The sequence below is a fragment of the Alosa pseudoharengus genome, unplaced genomic scaffold (genome assembly GCF_046254945.1).
Source record: "Alosa pseudoharengus isolate Yale_2024_CS ecotype anadromous, Long Island Sound unplaced genomic scaffold, YU_APseudo_1.1 YU_APseudo_1.1_scf_17, whole genome shotgun sequence".
Taxonomy (NCBI): Eukaryota; Metazoa; Chordata; class Actinopteri; order Clupeiformes; family Clupeidae; genus Alosa; species Alosa pseudoharengus.
The window spans coordinates 29,854,343-29,875,516 of record NW_027468640.1 but is presented as its reverse complement, the minus strand read 5'-3'; the positions used below and the strand labels follow the sequence as shown (position 1 = coordinate 29,875,516).

Below are 21,174 nucleotides of genomic sequence, written 5' to 3'. Positions count from 1 at the left end.
TGACCGCTTCATCAAACCGCCCTGAGAGACGGAGAGAGAGGTAGAGAGAGAGGTAGAGAGAGAGGTAGAAAGAGAAGGAGAGAGGAGGCGGCAAGGTCAGTCAGCTAGTTCTATGGACCCTTTCTTATTCAACAAGGTAAACAAAAACAATGCTTGAACATTCTATTTGGGCCCCAATCTACTTCCTCTGCATTAAGATAACATATGGAATGATAAAAAGGAAGTCTTGTGGGGCCAATTATGATGCTGATAATGGAACTCTCTTGAAAGGGTCTATAGAAACATAAGTTCCATGCATGCAGGTCATTATTGCTGCTTGTCTCTGGAATGGTGGAACACAGTAAGCTAAGCTATGGGTCTAGCGATTATCTCAGACTTTTCATCGCCTCTCTCCATTGTCTTCCATTTCTTTCATAGCCATTCCTGAAGCACAGTTCTAAAGGCATCAGCAGTTTAAACATAACCGGCTCCAAAGTGCATGACATTCCCCCTGTGCCAACAAAAGTGTTTCTGTATACATTAAGGAACCACTGTATACTATGGAGCAGTAATGGCAATTTGTCCTTCAGGTTGCTATGAAAACATGCTGCAGCCAACAGCGCACATACAGGCCCATGTGACCCATCTGCACCATGTGTACAGTGTACATATTGTTTTGAAACCTCTGGAACAAATGGAAGCCAATAAGGAGGAGGAAAATTGAGGACTGAATACCGGCCAACAGCGGTGGATTACTATCTGCTGAACTTCAAAAAAGTAGTTTAAAGAGAAATACTGAGGGACCACCATCAAAAAGATGTATTATCCTTGGTTTCTCTCTAAAACAGGTGAGCTCGAGCATCCTCTTATACTTCATTACATGTTTGAATCTGACATTGAAGTCAACAGGTTTTCATTTCAACATTCTACACACGTTACAGTTCTCTGAGACATCTGGTGGGACGTACCAAAAACTTGTGCACGGGGGAAGGGGGGAAACTCCTCTTGCCGTCGGAAAAGGTTCCTATGGGTGTAGGCTAGCTCCCCGTGCAGCTTCTTCAGTTCTGAGTACCTACGCCACACCACCACCTGTCAATCAAAACAACGGCACACCAGTTCTTCTCAATTCATCATCACCATCAGTAGGCCTATATATATTCAGAAGAACAGGTTATTAAAGATTCATTCAAGATATCATATTTTATGGAAACTTTTAACAGTCCAGAAAAGGAAGTGTCTCTTTTTTTAATATTTCTGGAACAAATCGCCATATCGGTGCCTTTCACACACTTTTCAGACGTATCATACAATATCAATATCAGATATAATTTTTGTGGTATTCAAAACCTCTCTCAACATAAACTGATATGAAAGATATAAGAACGGTAAAGTAAATGTAGGCCTACTCAGGTTGCCAAACTGGTGAAACGTGTTGACAGCAGTTTTGCATTTCTTTAGGGAAACCCTTTTATTAAATTATGTATAACTCTGCTATGTACGCTGGGCTGTGTACTCATTTGGTTAACAAAACACAAAAAAACAAAACATTCATTTTGAACTTACCTCCTTCACATCTTCAGGTCTTCTCTTTGACACAAACTGTAAACAGAGAGGGTGAAGAGTTTTGAGAAATGTTGCTGCTGGGTGCAAGGATGCAGACTCACCCCCCACTAAGCAGCATGGGGGAAGGCAGGCTTCGAGCAGGCATCACGAGGTGCAGCAAATCATGCCAGAGAACAATGCGTTATTAAGACCGACTTCAGATTTCAACCTAGGGCTATATGTGAGGCTAGTATTTACCATGTAAAATTATTGCAAAATGAAAGATAGATAATGCAATTATCAGTGTTGTATCCGGGTTCCAGGGTCATAAACATGGGAACCTGCCTGAAAGGTTAAGTAAGTTATCCGACCACCAGGGTAATTCTAAAAGGAAACAGGACCTGATATGACTGTTTGGGAATGACAACCCCTCGCTCTTACACACGTGTCATGCAACACCAATAATGTCAAGACGTCAGTTATGTGCAAGTTAATAGCTAACGGCATCGGTTGTGTTAGCAGTAGGTTGATAGCTAGGTAAACGTTAACGTTAATTTACAGGACTGACCCTCGCCATAACTTTGTATTCCGTATGTCCTTTCTCGTGGGTGCGTGTATCGGTCACGGAAAAGAACCGATAGTACTCCTCCTTAACCTTCCTGGACATCTTTGATTATTAAGGATATGCGTTCAGCAACTACACACAGGCGTGCTTTTGTCGCTTACTGTCACTGGTCATATGTTTGGGTTCTCTGCTACTTCCTGCTTGGAGGAACGCGTGCGCAGATCTTGTTTGTCCACGCCCCTTTTAGAAGACGGCGAACCGCAGTGGAGGTGGGTAAGAGATGCAGCAGCAAATCATACAGTAGGCCTAGTCAGTAGGCTATGGCAAGCGATTTTATCATTTACCCGCTAAGTTTGACTATCTGCTATCTTATTGTGCAAGACGTTGCTCTTTAGTTCCGTAGCAGAGCCCATCTACTTATTAGACATTCTCTGTCAGCTAATTTCCCCTCCCCAACATAATCGAAGAAAAAGTGGACCTATTTCCTTATTTCTATGAATGGAAGAAGAATAAGCAGGCTGTAATGTTGGCTGTAATCGAAAAAATCAAAGCAACATTGAATCATCAATTCTTGCTGCCAGCTCCTGTCTTGCATAGGCTGCAGCATTAAAAAGACGATTAAAAACTCCTTCGCCCTCTGGCTGCTCTGACATGGTGCTAATTAGTGCTAATTACAAAGTTAACCGTTAACAGGTGCTATGTGATTTGATGATTTGAACAACAACACGCTCTTCTCCCGCCTAAAGTGGGATGCGGGCCTAATTTGCATAGCAATCTCTAACGTCATTTCGCCTAGTCAAAACTCTAATTCGAGATATAATTACATTTTGACTAGGCAGAATGAAAGTTATAGATATCTCCAATTTCAGATATCTCTAATCAAAACTCATTCAAGATATCTATAACTTGATAATAGATATCTACAATCAAATTATGACTATCCCTAACTCCAGTTTGAGATATCTACAATGTCATTTTGACTAGTCAAAATTCCATTTACAGATATCTACAATGTCATTTCGCCTAGTCAAAACTTAATTCAAGATATCTGAAAAGGAACATGTAAATATCTTGAATTGAAGTGAATTAAAGATATCTTCAACTGGAGTTATGACTAGTCAGAATCAAATTGTAGATATCTCTAACTGGAATTACAGATATCTACAATTCAATTGCAGATATCCGTAATTCACATAGTGGATATCTGCAACTGAATTGTAGATATCCGTAATGATAAACCCCATAGAAATGACAAATGGCGTCATTTGTCCTAGAAAGAATGTCTTTGTGGATATCTGAAATTACCATTATGGATAGGAAGAATTCAATTGCGGATATCTAAAATGTTCGTTTTGACTAGGCAAAACTGAATTACAGATATCTGCAATACATATCCAGTCTAGTGGGTAAATGTTAAAATCGCTTGCCATATAGTCAGAGACTTTCTAATGTGGAGACACAGCACTCAAAAAATACTCCATAGAAATGCATGGGGCTAGTTTGTCACGCCAATATGGCCGTTGTCTACACATATCCCACCCCTTCCTCGGCAAAACGTTGACATGTGAATACATTGAGCCAATCATGTGGTGTGATGTGAATACATTGAGCCAATCATATGGTGTGTTGTGAAGACATCGTGCCAATCATCTGTTGTTATCTCGCCGCTGGAGCAAGATTGGTGTCGTGAAGCCTTGCGCACACGCATTTCTGCCGAAATGGATGCTGACTAGGCCAAAAAGCGTTGTCAAATGGCCGCCGCGTGGAGGGACTTGCCTAAAAGGACTTTGGCCTAGTCTACAATACAGCATACTTTTTAGATTTGTATTATTATTTTTTAGCTGTGGCAGAAGTTGTGCTTATGCCAACATTGGGGGGCGGGGGGGCACAATCACAAACAAATCGTTAGTTAAGTCAGTCAATTAGGGTATTCCAAACTTTTGACGGACATACATGGCATGGATGGATTATGAACCCCTGGGAACAGATCCATTCTCTGAGGCATTCCCCCACGGAAGATTTGTAAAAAAATGAACCTTTTTAAATGATGGCTTCTGGTGAGGTTTGTGAAAAGAGAAGGGTGGAGAAGAAGCAACTTCATGCAGAGACTTGGGCTTCAGGGCCTCCTGAGCTCTTGGGCCTGCATTAAGCCCATTCAGTAATCTATCCCTGGACCTGTGGTGACTCCATTTGTCTTCAAAATGTATATTTTAAAAGAAATTACACACTAGAGTATCTTTGTTAACTTCTATATTACACAGAATGTAGTGGTTCTTTGACTTATTACTTACACCTGATGATTTTTTAACTAAGGCGTAGACTCATTGGACCTAGCCAATAGGCCTACGATTTTGTCTTTTAATTTATATTTTATTATGCTGGCGGCTAATACAATTTTAAAGTAGTTTGAAAGGGACAGGATTCAGGAAAGACAGGCCCCTCTTATGTCTGACTCACTTCATGTTACCCCCTGCATTATAGGCTGGCTTCTGGCAGAAATGACGTTTTGTGCCAACATGTACAAACACTAGGCCTACTACAGCGTTTAATTGGTGAATGGAGGTGCACATTCCTTTCTTTGCTTATTGTCCGCGATTCACATTAACTGTAGGCTATCACCGCCAGTGCATTGTAAACGCTTTTCCCCAACTCGTGCCGTCGCCACATTTGACTACGTTTTGCCTGCATGGATGCGCGATTGGGTGTGCATCTAAATAATAGGCTATGCAAGATGCAACAACCATTTAAGAGGCCTAAAATAGGGTCATTTCTGACATTACTACTAGCATATGAATGCATTATTTATAGGCTACAATATGGAAAATGTTTCAAAGTTCCCTTTGAGTCTGATCGGCTCCAAAAATGTATGGGATTTCCTTAGCCTGTGCTAGCCTGGAAACCAGACTCTCTGACTTCGCAGTACTGTATAGGGAAAATAAATCGACCGGAAGTACGTAGGCAGGCAAAGGCCAGGCTAAGCCTGTGCTACACCTTTCCAACAAGTTTTGTGGGAATTGTACCGGTAGCTTTTGCGATATTCTTGACAGCCCTACCTCATCGTATAGGGTGCAGTAGGCCTAAATTTGATAGCGCATGCCACTAACAAAACGGAAAACCACCAGGTCAAACCACTCAGGGGTAGATATAGGCTACTCTGGAACCATCACTAGGTCACTAATTTGTGCGTTATTTATGTTTGATTACATTTCAGATGGTGGTGCTTGTTGGTTTCCTGTAATATATAGCGTTTTTTTTCTTTATTTATTTTTCTATGTCCGTATATTGTGTTTCTATGTCCGTATATTGGGGGGGCAGTTTTGTCTGAAGATGACAGATGTTTTTCTGAGTCTGACACCTGAGTCTGGTTTTTCTGACGCTGAGGCAGTTTTGTCTGAAGATGACAGAGGTTTTTCTGACACTGAGGCAATTTTGTCTGAAGATGACAGATGTTTTTCTGAGTCTGACACCTGAGTCTGAGGATGTCCTAAAATGAACACCGTAGGGGGGCCATTTTGGTCATATTTGAATATTGGGGGGGACACATCCCCCTCAATGTCTATGGTGACTACGGCTGGCCCTATCTCACCTCAGTAGGGTGCAGTAAATGGAAGGTTTTGATAACGCACACCACTAACGAAAAACTAGGCTGAACATGTGTTCTTTTTCTAGATGTCCTCTTTGAAACCTTAAAAATCGTCCAGGAATTTGTTCTTCTAGCCTCAAATGTTTTTACAGTGAATTTTATGACGGAGTATTAGGGCCACAGCCACACATGAAGAAAAAACAATATTTTTGCCGTGACGACATTAAACCCGACTCGAGAATAAAGTTGACATATCATATTGACTTTAATCTCGACATTAAATTCATCTTGACTTGAGAGAACGACCCCACCAAAGTAGGCTAGGCTAACCGGGAGATTGAAAAGGAGGACGAATGAAACATTCCAGTTTTGTTCGAGTGCAAAGACAGACATCATTTGGACAAAATAGAACATATTTACCTCCGTTGCTCAGCCAAATATTTTCCTGTCACGTAATTTTATCACGTAGTTACAGGCGATAAATTCGATGGTCAAAAGTAAACTTCATTAGCGGTTTATTTATTTATTTTATTATTAAAGTGTGTTTTTCATCTAAAAGTTCGACTTCCTGCTTATTCAGCCTAGACTATTAAAAGTGCTCTCCCCAATCCCAGACTTTCACATTGCTTGTTTGTAGGCCTAATGGATGCAATGTTTCTTCATGTGTGGGCCTAATACTCCGTCGTAGAATTTGCATTGCGTTTCTCTCTGTCGTTCACAAGTCAAAAGGCAGTGTTTTCTCTTAGAGGACACAATCAGGTCACTCTAGAAAAACGGAAAACCACCAGGACAAACTACTCAAGGGTGTAGGCCACTCTGGAACCATCACTAAGGTCACTAATTTGTGCGTTATTTATGTTTGGTTCCATTTCAGATGGTGGTGCTTGTTGCTTTCCTGTAGTATAGCGTTTTATTCTTTCTTTCTTTTTCTTTCTATGTCCGTATAATTGGAGGGGACATTTTTGTCACATTTGAATATTGTGGGGGACACGTCCCCCTCAATGTCTATGGTGACTATGGCCCTGACACACACACACACACACACACACTCACACACCATTACAACATACCCCCACACTCTCACATTGCACCATACCCCCCAACACACACCATACCCACATACCAATCCTCCCACACACAAACTTATAAGCTATTCTTTAAAGTTGAGCTGGCTCTTGAGCACACAATTCCATTAGCCTGCTTATAATTCCTTTTTAAGTAGCCTACATGACAATAAACTACTTGAACTTGATCATAAAGTCATAAAGGTCGTTCAAGTTGAACTACTCTCTCTCCCACCTTGAGCTTGATATTAACTTTCTAGTTATAAAAGTAATGCTGTTCACTTCATTGAATAGGCTCCAGAGGGGTTCCCAGTTTGTTTCTGTTCTTTTCTATCTTTAACAAGAAATACTTTTCTAGAAATGTAGGTTTAAGTGAATGATGATGATGATTTATTGTCATAAAGACATGCATGAAAAAATACTACCCAAACATTAACAATTAAAAAAACAATATTCAAATCCCTTGTGTGGATTTGTATGTTGGGATTGACCGTTGCACAGCAGTGGCCTTCCGTCTTGTGGAACCCTCTGTCTGTGATTTGATATAACCATTTGTGTTCACTGTTCAGGGCATGACTAACTAAAATGGCATATTGTGTGTTTGCAAAAGGAGTGCCATATGATGGTTTTTGTGTTTTGGTTTATGGCTTTATTGAATTAAAATAAAAACTTGATCGCAAAAAAAAAAAAAAAAAATGACTGTGCACCTCAGCCCTAATGTTGATAGGGAATTGTTGGCTCCCTTGTCCAAATTGTGCTGTATTCAGTAATAGCCATAGAGGGCACCGCAGTCTCTAACATGCAAACACTGTACACAAGGACCCCTTTATAGTAGGCTCGTGGGAAGAATAGTGAATGGGAGTGATGTGCTTTTCAGGAGCGGGGTGAGAGGAGCTCTCCAAACACAAATGTGGCTCAAACGAGCAGGGGGGATAAAACAACAATTCATGAGCTCACTGTAGCATTCACCTTTCTCAGTTGATCATATAGACCAAAACTGCTCTGCTAACTCGACCCCTGCAGAATCATAAGGTAGGCCTATTTACAGTGCCTGAGCTGGAGAAGAGAGAGAGAGAGAGTATTTAAAGCAATTCAGGAGGATGTCATTTTAACTTTAAAAACAGAAAAGGATGTCCCACTAACAGTAGTGACAAATATGATGATAATCTCCTTGTCTAGCCACCCAGTCTCTCTGAGACTACATTTATGTATATGTACTCCATATATATTACTATTTTGGGGAAATATGTTGTGTTTAATTTGGGTTGTGAGGAACAATTCTACTGAAGTAATAACTTAGGAATTAAACGTTTGACCAAACCGCCCTACTCCGGGCCTTTTATGCTAAAATAGCAGCCTGGGGGTGGTGTGTCTCCCATGGAGGGACACTAATTGTAATCCCCATGGCCCTGGTGCCCCTCAGACTATTTGAAATTCTCCTCACTGAAGTCGCCGCAGGGGCCAACATTCTGTGCTCTGTCACGCGAGAAAACACTCCGACATTGTTTCTGTCCTGAGAGAGAAGCACAGAGAGAGAGAGAGAGAGAGAGTGTGTGTGTGTGTGTGTGTGAGGGTGAGATAGACAGAGAGAGAGAGAGAGAAAGGGTGAGAGGGAGAGAGAAAGAGAAAGAAGCAACTGCTCCACTGCCTAGATCCAACTTGAAATGAGAGACGAATATTGAAAGGGGCAGCCAGGATAGGACAACAGACTAAACCCAAGAGTGGACAGGAGGCAAGAGGGGAGAGATGGACGCTGTGAAGAGAACAGTGCAGTTTACAACTGTAATGCTGGAAGTGCAATGGTCAGTTAGACAGGTAAAGTTATAAGATAAGGGATAAGGACATGGGAGTGACAGTAAGCGATCAGATACTGTATATTACATAATGTCATAATCAATGCGTGAGGCTTAAAATACCTGTTTAACAGGTTTACCAAGTGACTGTTATCAGATGAACACTTTCGTTGAACCTTTATACACAGAAACAGGTGGGAGCTACTAGCTTACGAGCTACCTATTGGAGACCCCTGCTGTACAAAATGAACGGATTCCGTCATCAGTTCAACTTTACTTAATAATCAAATTAATAACATATGTGATAAAGCAACAACTTTAGCGTGAGATCTCTAAATTGCGTGTATCTCATGGTCAATGTGTGAGGCTAGAGACTGGGCCCCATTTAACAGGTTTACAAAGTGACTGTTATCAGATTTAGTTCTTTTATTATTATTTTATTATTATTTTCCTTGAACCTTGGAGAGCTACTCAGAAACAGATGGGAAACTGTACCTGTGCTTGCAAGCGACCGGTTGGAGACCCCTGTCCTAAAGAAAAGTCTTGAATTGGGTGGAATTACTTATATATGACTCAGTTCTAGTCACTTTTGTTTCCCGCTCACAGAACCAGGCCGTTTTTTAAGAGACAGAAATGTGGTGGATTAAGCATATTCTGAACTGCACCTTGAAAAGAATGAAATGTTTTTGAATCATTAGACTCAAAATAGCAATAGTGACATCAAAGGGCATTGGCAACATGAAAACCCCTTTGCAGATAAAGAACGGAAACTCTCTCACAAAGACATATTTCCTAACCCCCACTTTGCTTCAGTGTTTGTTGTTTCTGTGATTTGTTTTTTTTTATACATGTGGTGGTCTTTGAACACGAGTTCACGGAGGCGGATCATCCCCCACCACCCCTTTAGCATGCTCTGCTCTCCACGTAAACCCAACAACCCCCCGCTGCACTGTGGGGATGAAAAATAGATTGGATGGACTACTTCGGCTCAGAGACTTTTCCTCATAAGCTGGATGGTTACGGTTGCTGCTGCTCACTTTTGGCCAAGTGGGGGAAGTCGGTTAGAGGTCATGTGTGTGTGTGTGTGTGTGTGAGAGAGAGTGTGATGGAGAGTCAGACTGAGTGAAAAACAGAGAGAGAGAGAATGGTTGTTCAAGTTAAGGTGCTTCCTTAACACATAAACTAGATTTAAACAGACACAAAATGCATGCAGTGCACACTGCTTATAGCATGCAAACTGACAAACCAACTATATAGAGTGAGAGACTACATCTGGCCATTTCGAGGATTAGAGCTGTTGTGTTTGAGAACTATAAATCAAGCTTAAGAGTGTAGCTGTGTGTTTGTGAGAGTGAGTGTTTCACTGTACACGGAGGAAACAAAACGAGTTTGTTGGGTGTTGGCCATTAATAGTGAAGATGCTGCTATCTCCCAGAAGTTTTTGCAGGGCTCTTTCTCTCTCTGTCTGTCTGTCTCTCTCTCTCTCCTGCTTCAGTCACAGTGGGTGAGTGTGTGTGTGAGTGTGTGTGTTGTGAGGGAGATATTCTTCAGATATCCTCCACTCTGCTCAAGCTGAGAGCATAAACAGTGTGCAGGTGGTGTTTTATGGATACAGCTGGAGTGCCAAGAGGCTCACAATAAATGTTGTACAGTAGCAGGATGCCTGGAAGCCATTTTGTTTCAGACCATTCAGAATTATATGTTTCTAAACAGATATGCAGGAAACAACTGGAAAAAACATCTGTATGTTGCTATTTTGGTGAGTATATAAAGTCATCAAGCACTGCTTTCGCCTTTATGATTAACTTTGTTGCAATCTGAACTCAAACAGCTAAATGAATGGTGAGTGTTTTCAACCAAATGGTAGCTCAGGAGGTCGTTTTGGAAATCTGGCACAGAGCACTGCAGGCTTATTTGAAACAGGCTGCCAGGTTTCTCTGGAACTCCTAGCATATACCTGCAGAACACCTTGTCTAACTTCTTTTCAGTGAATGGTTGACTTAATTTATAATGATTTAATCTTGAGTTTATGAAAGAGATCATGCTGTTCCACTAGCCTGGAGAAGCCTGAATTTACCCGCCCACAAACTTTGAGTTTGGGAAACTTTGGTCCCCATAAGTCTTTTGGTCTATTAAGAAGTCTATATATACATGCAGTCAAGATGTGTTCAGGCCCATCACATTGTATGGGCGGGCTAAATACAAGGATGGACAGATGAGCAACAGTGACATATAGTCATCTCAACCTGAGTGTGCTTAAGTTGATTTTGTTTACAAGAAAAAGGCTAGTTGTCTACATCTCTGATCAAATTCTGAACTTAACAATTCTTCTATAGGCAATTTTTCATTATGAAAACAGGGATTTTTTGTGGCAAATGTTCATATTAAACAGGCAATTGCATGAGCCTATTGTAAAGGCCTTTTTGGACAGGACAGGCCCATCCAATCACATTCTGGATGCATATAACTACAGTGCTTGTGTTAAAGGTTATGTACTGTCAAATGTTGATAAGGTTATCTCATGAAGACAGTTAGCTGATTCAGGATATGATGTTCTTGAACTTTGGTTTAAAAGCATTTTATGACTGGTTACATAAAGTAGGTCTGAGCTGTGTTTGAAAGCACATAAATAATCATAAAAGCTTTTCACCACTCCATACTGTTCAGTTTTAAGATGTGCTCAATTCGATAGACTGAGGCTCATATAGCCTACCCTTTCAACACTGACTTGATATTTTTCTCACTTCAGTATCAGTTTGAAACATGCTCGTTTCAAGCATTTTGCTTGTTTGAGACATTCCTGAACTCTTCATGAGAACAAACCGGGGTGGAGGGACCCGCAGAGAGGTCGAACCCATCTGAAGCATGCTGCATAGCCGTCTATATGCGTGAGCTTAGCTGCCGACGCAGTTTTTTATAACAAAAAAAAAGAATAATTCTCCAACACTCTATGCGTGTACAGTTATCCAGTCTTATCAGAAGTGCCAAGAGTGCGAAGTGCTAGTTATCATAATGTTCCCCTATTTTGCAGTAGGCGGAGCGTGAGTGTACGTGTGTTGGAAGTTTATAAATTGGACAGTTGTTTCACCTTGTGGTCGCAGTAGAGGACTAACGCTCAGGGAACGTACGGTCGCCACGGGACCCTATCTTCAAATTTTCAAATTTTAAAAAGGTGAGCAGAAAATTTGCATTTTGTTTTTTTTCCTGAGTTGTCAATACTTTCTTTACATTAACGAGCCTATAGGGATAAGCGTTGTGGTTAATGTAGCCTGCCTAAGTAGGGTGATAGCCTACAAAGTGATGGATAAACTGATGCATAGGCTACTTAACGTTACCATCTGATCTGGTCTGTTATAGCCTATTTATCAGTTGCTATAGCTAGGTTTTGGTGAAAATTAAGAGGGATGCAATGTGACTTCTTTGCATTGTCCGAAAATTAAATCAGCTTTCATTATTTAGCGGGTTTTTTTTTTACCATGAGTAAAGAAGTCGAGATGAAGGAAGTGGAGCTCAACGAGTTGGACGAGAAGCAGCCGATGACCGGAGATGGTTCGGGCGAGAAAAACGGCTCCGTGAAGGTGAAGGTCCCAGAGGACTCAGAGGTGAAATTCACCGGCCTGTCAAAAGAAGAACTTATGCGAGTTGCAGGCACCGCAGGGTGGGTCAAAGCAGCCAAATTAAAGCAGAAATAAAATTTACATCACAGTGTCTTGTGAAAACGCAACAAAACCCTGACATTTTTTTTTCTCTCCCCGAAATAGATGGGTCCGGACTCGCTGGCTCTTGCTGGTTTTGTTCTGGCTCGGCTGGGTGGGCATGTTGGCTGGGGCTATCGTGATCATTATCCAGGCCCCACGCTGCAAGCCTCTGCCCGAGATGAACTGGTGGAATAAAGGGCCTTTGTACCAGATCAGAGATTTAGAGGCCTTTGCTGGCGACAAGGGCCTGGCAGGTTGGTGCCTTTTTATCATGTCTGAATTTTCCAGAATGTTCAACCATATTCTAATGGACAGGGCTGGAGGAAATGGTATTAAAATATATCTGTAAACTGCTTTTGACACTTCTACAGACTCTTTAAGAGGTTATGTCCATAGTGACAGGTTTTGAAATTAAAACCAGACTTAAATTAAATGACCAGCTTTGGGACAGTAGGCCTATACATTGTGTCATTTCACAGTACACCATAGCATTTCCCTTGTCAGATTTGAAGGGTAGTGAATGATACTCCCTAACTGCAAAAGGGAAGTGCACAACGCTCTACTGAGCATGTCTATGTGTGTGCCAGCCAGTATGCTGGGTGGCTGGTCAGCGCTTCAAGCCTGTCTTGTGACTACCTCCTGCTCTGCATACCATGTGGACAGCTGACCTCTGGTGCTCATCTCCTCCCTTATTTCAGCACCACACCACAGTCTGTGTGTGTATGTGTGTAGGGGGTATTAGTCATTGGTTCATGGCTGATTGGAAGCTGGAACTAAATGCTCTGAATGCCATTTTGTGACTGAATACTGATTTGTCCTTGGGAACCTTGCCATTAACCTGGTTTAATGATTGAAAATAATTGGCTGATGTATTGTTCACTCTCTCTCTCTCTCTCTCTCTCTCTCTCTCTCTCTCTCGTTCCTTGTGTCCTCTTTGTCTCTCCTCCCTCACACAATCTCTACCCTCTCTTCTCTTTTTCCTCTTCTCTTTTTGTCCTCTCACTTCCTTCTCTCCCATGTGTTCTCTCAGGAGTGGAGGAGAAGTTGGATCTGCTGAATCAGCTGAAGGTCAAGGGCTTGATCCTCGGTCCTCTCCACACTGTTCAGGTCAACCAGGAACCTACGGTGAACCTGAAGGCCATTGACCCCCACGCCGGGTCTATGGAGCAGTTGGTCAGTCTGATGGAACGTGCTCACAAGAAGGGTGAGCACACACACATACACACACACGCACGCACGCACGCACACACACTGGCATATGTACAAAGTTTGGGAGCTATTGCTTTCTCCACAGAAAATGGATACTCAAATACAAGGACAACGACCTTGTATGTAATATGTACTGTATATGACAAGACCTTTCAGTCAGTGGTGTAGAGGTGACATGGCATATTAGCCTGGGTCTAGTCTGTGGGCAGTAACCTGAGATTAGAATGGTGGTTCTGCCAATCAATATTGTCCCTTTTTAAAATGGAAATATAATCCCATGTTTAAAACACATTGACTGACACTGACATGATGCCATATATAATTTCATTTTCATCATTCTTTTCTTATCATTTATCCCATCTTCGTAAACTAGAAAGACTAAAGAAACAGAACTTGAATGTAGTTTCTTGCTGGGTCCCAGGCCATGTTGGTCTGAGAGGAAATGAGAAAGCGGACAGTGCGGCTAAGCAAGCCCTCAATGAAGAAGTCACAGAATGTCAAATCCGTGCCCCAGACCTTAAACCTATATTGAACTCTTACATCACAGATAAGTGGCAATCTGAATGGGACCAATGTACCAACAATAAGCTATATGAAATCCATCCTACTGTAAGGAAGAGACTATTTTTTCTTTTCAATCCAGACACGATCAAATAGTCTATACCAGATGCCGTATAGGACATTCAAGACTCACTCATAGCTTTCATAGATTCATAGATTCTCCATTATGCCAATTTTGCAAAATGCCTCTGTCAGTGAGACATATTTTGATCTGTTGCCCTGCCTTGAGAACCAAAAGACAACAATTTTATCATCAAAATTCTATAGCTGATGTTTTTAGTAAGGTCCCACCTTTGAAGGTTTTAGAATATCTTATTAGCATAGATTTTAAAAAACATATTTAAGTTTCTGTAACACACAGTGCTCTGGCCATTAAATAGCCTTAGTTGCGGAAATGGCCTTAAATTAAACAAACAAACAAACATCCCATCTTCGTATCTTTATAATTCATTTCAACGTTATTTATGTTGTTGCATTTCTTTTGATCCAGGTATTTCCATTGTTTTGGACTTGACACCTAACTACGAAAGTGCCGCCAATGAATGGTTCAGCGGATTTAGCAACATGGCCCTGAGACTCAAGGTCAGTTATAGACATCAGAAAGTGAAGCCAGAGGACAAGATGCTAGTCCAGGCTATAGGTCAAGACTGTAGCGTCACTTCATCTTCTGACCAGTGTGTTTGTGCTGCAGGAGGCCTTGGAGTTCTGGGCGGATAAAGGGCTGGATGGCGTCCTGCTGTACTCGCTGGATCGGGTTTACCCCGTCAGCCCTGACCGGTGGACTCCACTGTTGGCTACTCTGCAGGTGGAGGAGGTGGAAGGGGCCAAGAAAAGGTAGGCCTAGTGTTCTTGTCTCTGTGTTCCGAGCCTCCTGGCTTGCATGAAAGAACCACACCTTGACCTTCAGCCTTTCTGACAGGGAACGTTCTATGAACATAAATGACAGAGTCAAATATCCAGTTTTTTTGTCTCAGTAGCAGTTTTTTTCCCTGCTACAGGCGCCCCACTTGCCTTTAGTAAAAAAAAAGTTGCTAATGGAGATGAAGTGTATTCGATAAAATGGAGATTAACAGTCAACAGCGACCTCTGCTGGTCACACAGTAGTAGTGCTACATGTGACTGAATATTCAGAATTCAGAATAAGTAGTGTAATGTAAGTGTATTTCTCATACGAGACAGTGTTAAAACCTTTCTTCTTTTGCTCTTCCTGCCTTTCTCTCACTTTCCTATCTCGTCACCCTGTTAGAGCTCTGATAGGTGTGGCGGACAGACTCTCGATATCCGACGCGGTGGAGTTGCTTAACAGCACGGGCATGAACCTGCTGCTGCCCGAGCTGGACCCTGCGGCCAGCGGCCAGTCCTGGGCCTCCACCATCGAGCAGCTCTATACCAGCCACCTGCAGACCAGCCAGGGCTGGTGCCTGAGCCGGCCCACCAAGGGTCACCTGGCCTCGCTGGTCACGCCAAAGCTGCTGCGCCTCTACCAGCTCCTCCTGTTCACGCTGCCCGGCACGCCCGTGTTCAACTACGGCGACGAGATCGGACTCGAGGACCAGGTGAGGGGTGGAGACGAGTGTGCACTCTTAAAACGAACTGCGTTGTCCCTCTCTGGACATGTAGAGATGTGTTAAAAACAACACATTTAATTTAAGAGTGTGTGAGCTTATAAGGTAATAAATTGTGGGCCTTAGGAATGCAACCAATCACAATCACAAAGAAAGAAATAAAATCTAATTCAACAAAAGAACATTTTTCATTGTTCCATTTGGCAGCCGAGGTACGTGTCATTAAACGTTCCTTAAGTGACTGAATCTGTGCAGTCGATGGAGGGAAAGTGCTGACAAAGATCCTTAATATACCATCTCTGATGCTGATTTGAAACAGGCTCATCATAGATGACAGCGTTTGTGTGTTTATGAACTCTCATGCAACCTCGTGCAACACCAGTGTGGCACATATATCTACGTTCAATCTGAAGAACTGATAAAGGCACGTAAACATGTTTTCAATAGAAGAACCGAAGGAAAATGTTTAGGCAAATTCAAAACGTCCTGTTGGGGGGGGTGGGGGGGGCAGAGGGGAAAGAGAGAGAGAGAAAGAGAGAGCAGGGGATGAGAGGGGGCATGTGGAGAGGCACGCCTGTCTTCTACAGTCAGGATTAGGGACCTCGAGGACCAGATTAGGAGTTGGGGGGGGGGGGGAGTTGTGCAGTGGTACATCTGTGTTGAACTACAATGACTTCAAAGCCTAGGAAAGGAGAGGTGAGATGAACAGAGGGGAGAGAAAGAGAGAGGTGGGGGCATGAAAAGGATATCAAGGAGTGTGGAGAGGAGAGGCCTATCTGTGTTCAACTAGAGATGAGATTGGCCCTGAGGATTAGGTGAGGAGAGGCAAGATGAACTGAGAGGGGGAGAGGAGAGAGGCATCACACATCACGCATCACACTTCTATTCAACTACAGTGACACGATTGACCTTGAGGAGGTGATGTGAGAAGAGGGGATGAAAAGAAAAGACAGAGAGGGGAAGGTTGTTACAGGCAGACGGAGAGAGATGGGCTGAGTGAAACTGAGTGATGTATGATGTGGGAGAGAAGCGAGGCAGGGGGATGGTGTGGGGGGCTTGGGGGGGGGGGTGTGTGTGTGAGATGAACGGTGAGAAATTATGTTGTGGGCGAAAACGAAAACATGAAGTCGAGAGGTTTATGAGTGACGTGAAAGTGTATGCTCTGTTGCAGTCTTTGTCTTCAATTGACAACAGAACACTTTTACAAATCACTATCTTTGTGATGTTCTTTCTCTAGGAGTCCATTTATCCTGCCATGGTGTGGGACTATGAGGGACCTGAAGATGAAACAAATACTACAGCAAAGGTGCTTTAAGTGTACTTGTCACCTTAGTAACCAGAAACTGCTGTCACTCACATTTTGAAATACTGTAATATTAGTGATTGTTACATTTTTCACTGTTACCACATTTCTAACTTCGTATTTGCACTCTTTCTCTCTCTCTCTCTCTCACTTTCTTTTCTTTTCTGCTTTCTCTCTCTGTCTATTACGGCCTGATATTGAAAACCACTTCTCTGTAACTGGCTCACTTTCTTTCTTTCATTCTTTCTTTCATTCTTTCTTTGTTTCTTTCTTTCTTTCACACCTGTAGGAGCTAAGAGCAGAGCTGAAGTCTCGGCGGGACTGGTTCCGGGCGCTGAGCGACCTGCGCGGTAAGGAGCGCTCGCTGGCCCACGGCGACTACGTGGGCCTGCACAACGCCACCACCTCCCTGGCGTACGTGCGCGTCTGGGACCAGAGCGAGCGCTTCCTGACCGCGCTCAACTGGGGCTCGGCCGCCGTCACGCTTCAGCTCACCCATCCGGAGCTGCCCGCGCAGGTCCAGGTCCGATACAGCACTGACCTGGAACGGCACGCACAGGACACCATGGTGGACCTGGACGCTCTGGAGCTCGGGCCCGGGCAGGCTCTGCTGCTGTCCTACCCGTTCTCAGCGTAGAGTCCAGGAGACGAGCACATGTAGACAGACACACGTAGATGCAGCTTAGAACTGTGTGAGACACACGGGCACACTGGGCAAGTAGATTCTGAAAAAGTTAAAGGTATCTACAAACAGGATCTTTTACACATACAAGAGTGAGCATCTACAGAACAATTATTAGCCATATCTGCATTGGGCCTGTTCAATTTCAGAAATATCTCCTGAGAGGGTGAGCATTTGTTTGAGTTTGAGCATTTGTTTGAAAGTGCTACGAAAATGTCATTTTTAAATTTCAAAACCGACTTATTTTAACCGCCTTTAAGAAAGAAAAAAAGTTACGATAGAAGGGGAAAGTGAGGCAATGTGAACGGCAGACTTTGTTTTTTACTGCTCTGTGCTTTCAACTTTGCCTTGATACAAAGTTAGCAGGAAAAGGCCTATGTGTCATCAGGCTGAACCAGAGGAAATAAAAACACCCTCACTGACACAAAATACCGCTGTTGTTGTTTTTTTCACCTTGTTTTCCTGTCATTGTTTGTCACTAATATCCTGTTGATTTTGTCGTGTGTGTACATTATATGTGTTTCTCTGTGCATGTGTTCAGTACGTTTTTGGGCCTACAGAGATAAGTGCGTGTGTGTGTGTGTGTGTGTGTGTGGTACTGGCTTAATGCCATGTGCCGTTATCTCTCATCCCCTCCAGAACCGGAAGAGAAGAGCTGAGCTACAGTATACAGGTGGGTTAAAGTGTGTCATACGCCAACACACACACACATACACGCATATCAGATTCAAACCTTTCCTACTATAAAACCTTCAGAATATTTTGTGTTCAAACCAAGAGTTGACACAGTTGCGCATCTGAACTACTGGAATTATGGAAATGTGCATCTTCCATGTTATGTAAATAGTTTAATGCAAAATGCTTGTGATAGAGTAGAAAGCATTCTGATGCATCTAGGAGCAATAGAGAATATGAAAAGCCACTAATTGAAGTGAATATTATGCTTAACTATTCATCTGTTTAATGTATTAAGCACCCTTTTCATTCTAAAGTTAATAATGTAAGAATTTAGTTTTTATTCAATGGGATGTCAGATTTTGGTTCACAGTATAATGGAAAAACCTATAGGAACCCATAGGAAGGTCATTTTAATAGCACAATTGTTGAACTGTGAAATCACATGATACACATACTGTATGTAGGCTAGACCCGTAGTTCTGGCACATGTGTGTTTACCACGTGTGTTTCAGATCGTCGATCTCCGCCTACCCATGCCGTTCCCGTGTCTCGTTGCCTGTGTCGAGTAACGTTATGTGTGTGTGAACTTTCCCAATGTCGTGTGTAGGCAGAGCCCCTATCAGCCCCTCATAGGCTTACAGTACTACACCTGGAGGCGACAAACAAGTGTGTGTGTGTGTGTGTGTGACTTTCCCAATGTCGTGTGTAGACAGAGCCCCTATCACTAATGGGCCAACTACATCTGGAGGTGACAAAAAGTGTTGTGTGTGTGTGCGTGCGCACACGTTTGTGTGTGTGTGTGTGTGTGTGCGTGCAAGCGATAAACAAAAAATATAGTAAGTATTAGGTTCAAGAGTGATTTATTAGTATATGTGTGATTAAAAACAAAACAAACAAAAAGCCTGAAGATTCAGATGTATACTGTGTATTATTGTGAGTGTATGATCACTGATAAAGTTTTTCATTAATATGCAAGTCTGACTGCTCATTAGTCCTACAATCAGTGATATTTGAGGTAAACGGCATATGGTGACTAATTAAAAAATACATACTGCAGAAAGTTGTGTGTGCACACACAGCAAAATGGATGAATAACTCTTAATGACCCACTTAATGATTGTAGATCAAACCCTCTATTTATGTGTGTTTCTGCTGGGTGGGCTAAATAGGTTGTTGGTTTCATCACTAGTGTAGGTGAGCTTTTGATTACCTGAAATGTCTTTTGTTCTTGAGTCGCTAAAAATGTCTCTCATGTGCACATGACTGAAAATGCAGTTCAAAGCTCCTGTGAACTATTAGATTATGAAGATTATTTTGACAAGCGAAGAAGAAAAATGTTTGTATGTCCTACAATATTATCCCCAGGTCATATATTGCTGTGATTGGTTAGATGATGTGCTTATAAGTGGAATAGATTAAGACATCAGTGTTGATTGAACTACCCAATTCAATTTATTTGGATTTAGGACGTTTTGAATTTGCATAAACATTTTCCTTCGGTTCTTCTATTGAAAACATGTTTACGTGCCTTTATCAGTTCTTCAGATTGAACGTAGATATATGTGCCACACTGGTGTTGCACAAGGTTGCATGAGAGTTCATAAACACACAAACGCTGTCATCTATGATGAGCCTGTTTCAAATCAGCACCAGAGACGGTATATTAAGGATCTTTGTCAGCACTTTCCCCCCATCGACTGCACAGATTCAGTCACTTAAGGAACGTTTAATGACACGTACCTCGGCTGCCCAGTCAGCCTATATGGAAGAATGAAAAATGTTCTTTTGTTGAATTAGATTTTATTTTGGACCGCGATTGATTGCATCCCTAAGGCCCACAATTTATTACCTTATAAGCTCTCCACACATTGTTAACTAAACTAAATACAAGTAGCCAAATACATTTATGTGGAAATGAATGTCAGTAAAAGTTACATCAATCTAAAATTCAGTCTCCATTTTACATTTTAAGCATGAGATGTTTGCACTTTCTTTTATGCTTTTAACCATTAATACTGGCTCTGTATGTTTATACTGTCTTTGTCGCCCAGAGGTATATATATATATATACATACTTTATTGTAGATTCTCACTGAAGGCATCAAAACTATGAATGAATGCAAAGTTATTTGGCCCACAGATGAATATTTGTCAAATTATAGCTTGCTGAATGTAGTATTAAATTAAAAAAAAGCAACTTTGAAGAAACTAGAATATAAGACGTTTTCAGTTATTTCACTTTTTTTTTTTAAGTACATAATTCCACATGTGTTCATTAATAGTTTTGATGAATCTACAATGTAAATAGTCATGAAAATAAAGGAAACACATTGAATGACAAGGTGTGTCCAAACTTTTGGCATGCACTGTATATACCTCTGGGCGACAAATATATATATATGTGTGTGTGTGTGTGTGTGTGTGTGTGATATGTATGTGAAGAGATGTGAAATTTCTAGTGCTATAGGTAGGGAATTTGAGGGGAACAACCAGGTCTATGTACGGTCAAAAAACAAAATTGAAAATTTAACAATCACTAACAAGTCAACATTTGTGGGCATATACAGTATATACAGTGGTTAAAGTTGGATTTGGCAGGTGGGGGAACCCTAAAATCCAGTGTCGGTGCAACAGGGAAAATTGACTCACCGTTGAACAACATATTGAGTATCGTGGTGTAGCAGTACTTTTTGGTCAAGAATTGCTAGCTTCTTGGTCACCTCTGTACACACGAAAAATTAACTCATTTATTTAAACAATATCGTTGTGCTATATCATTGGTATGAAAGAATATATTTATTATTAATTTATCTGCGTTCCGCCCCCCCCCCCCAACTTTAACTCCTGTATATATATATATATATATATATATATGAGTGTATGTATGTATGTGTGTGTATACTGCCATATACTGCGTGGGTGTGTATGCTGCTACAGATAAAGTATCCCTGT

At 41.8% G+C, this 21,174-nt stretch overlaps 2 protein-coding genes across 4 annotated transcripts in view; one reads left to right on the top strand and one right to left on the bottom strand.

The window, feature by feature from the left end:
- Nucleotides 1-2,265, bottom strand: part of snx15 (sorting nexin 15) — a 6,147-nt gene extending 3,882 nt beyond the window's left edge. Inside the window, exons 1-4 of the mRNA XM_076289237.1 lie at nucleotides 2,090-2,265; nucleotides 1,543-1,578; nucleotides 948-1,068; nucleotides 1-21 (exon numbers count right to left, since the gene is read on the bottom strand). The exon at nucleotides 1-21 is cut by the window's left edge and continues 95 nt beyond it. Of these exons, the coding sequence (XP_076145352.1) occupies nucleotides 1-21; nucleotides 948-1,068; nucleotides 1,543-1,578; nucleotides 2,090-2,188 (277 nt within the window). The 5' untranslated portion in view covers nucleotides 2,189-2,265. The remainder of the gene's footprint in view (nucleotides 22-947; nucleotides 1,069-1,542; nucleotides 1,579-2,089) is intronic.
- Nucleotides 705-17,966, top strand: slc3a2a (solute carrier family 3 member 2a). 3 transcript variants are annotated; one of them, XM_076289234.1, is made up of 9 exons: nucleotides 705-827; nucleotides 12,013-12,184; nucleotides 12,288-12,478; nucleotides 13,255-13,428; nucleotides 14,485-14,576; nucleotides 14,686-14,828; nucleotides 15,241-15,550; nucleotides 16,797-16,865; nucleotides 17,152-17,966. In XM_076289234.1, the coding sequence occupies exons 1-9, from the start codon at nucleotides 797-799 to the stop codon at nucleotides 17,497-17,499; spliced, it is 1,530 nt and encodes a 509-aa protein (XP_076145349.1). In that variant the 5' UTR covers nucleotides 705-796; the 3' UTR covers nucleotides 17,500-17,966. The 3 variants fall into 3 exon arrangements, with proteins under 3 accessions (XP_076145349.1, XP_076145351.1, XP_076145350.1); XM_076289236.1 differs by lacking the exon at nucleotides 705-827 and adding an exon at nucleotides 11,635-11,698; XM_076289235.1 differs by lacking the exon at nucleotides 705-827 and adding an exon at nucleotides 11,636-11,698 and having other exon boundaries at nucleotides 11,986-12,184.
- Nucleotides 17,967-21,174: the final 3,208 nt, after the last annotated feature.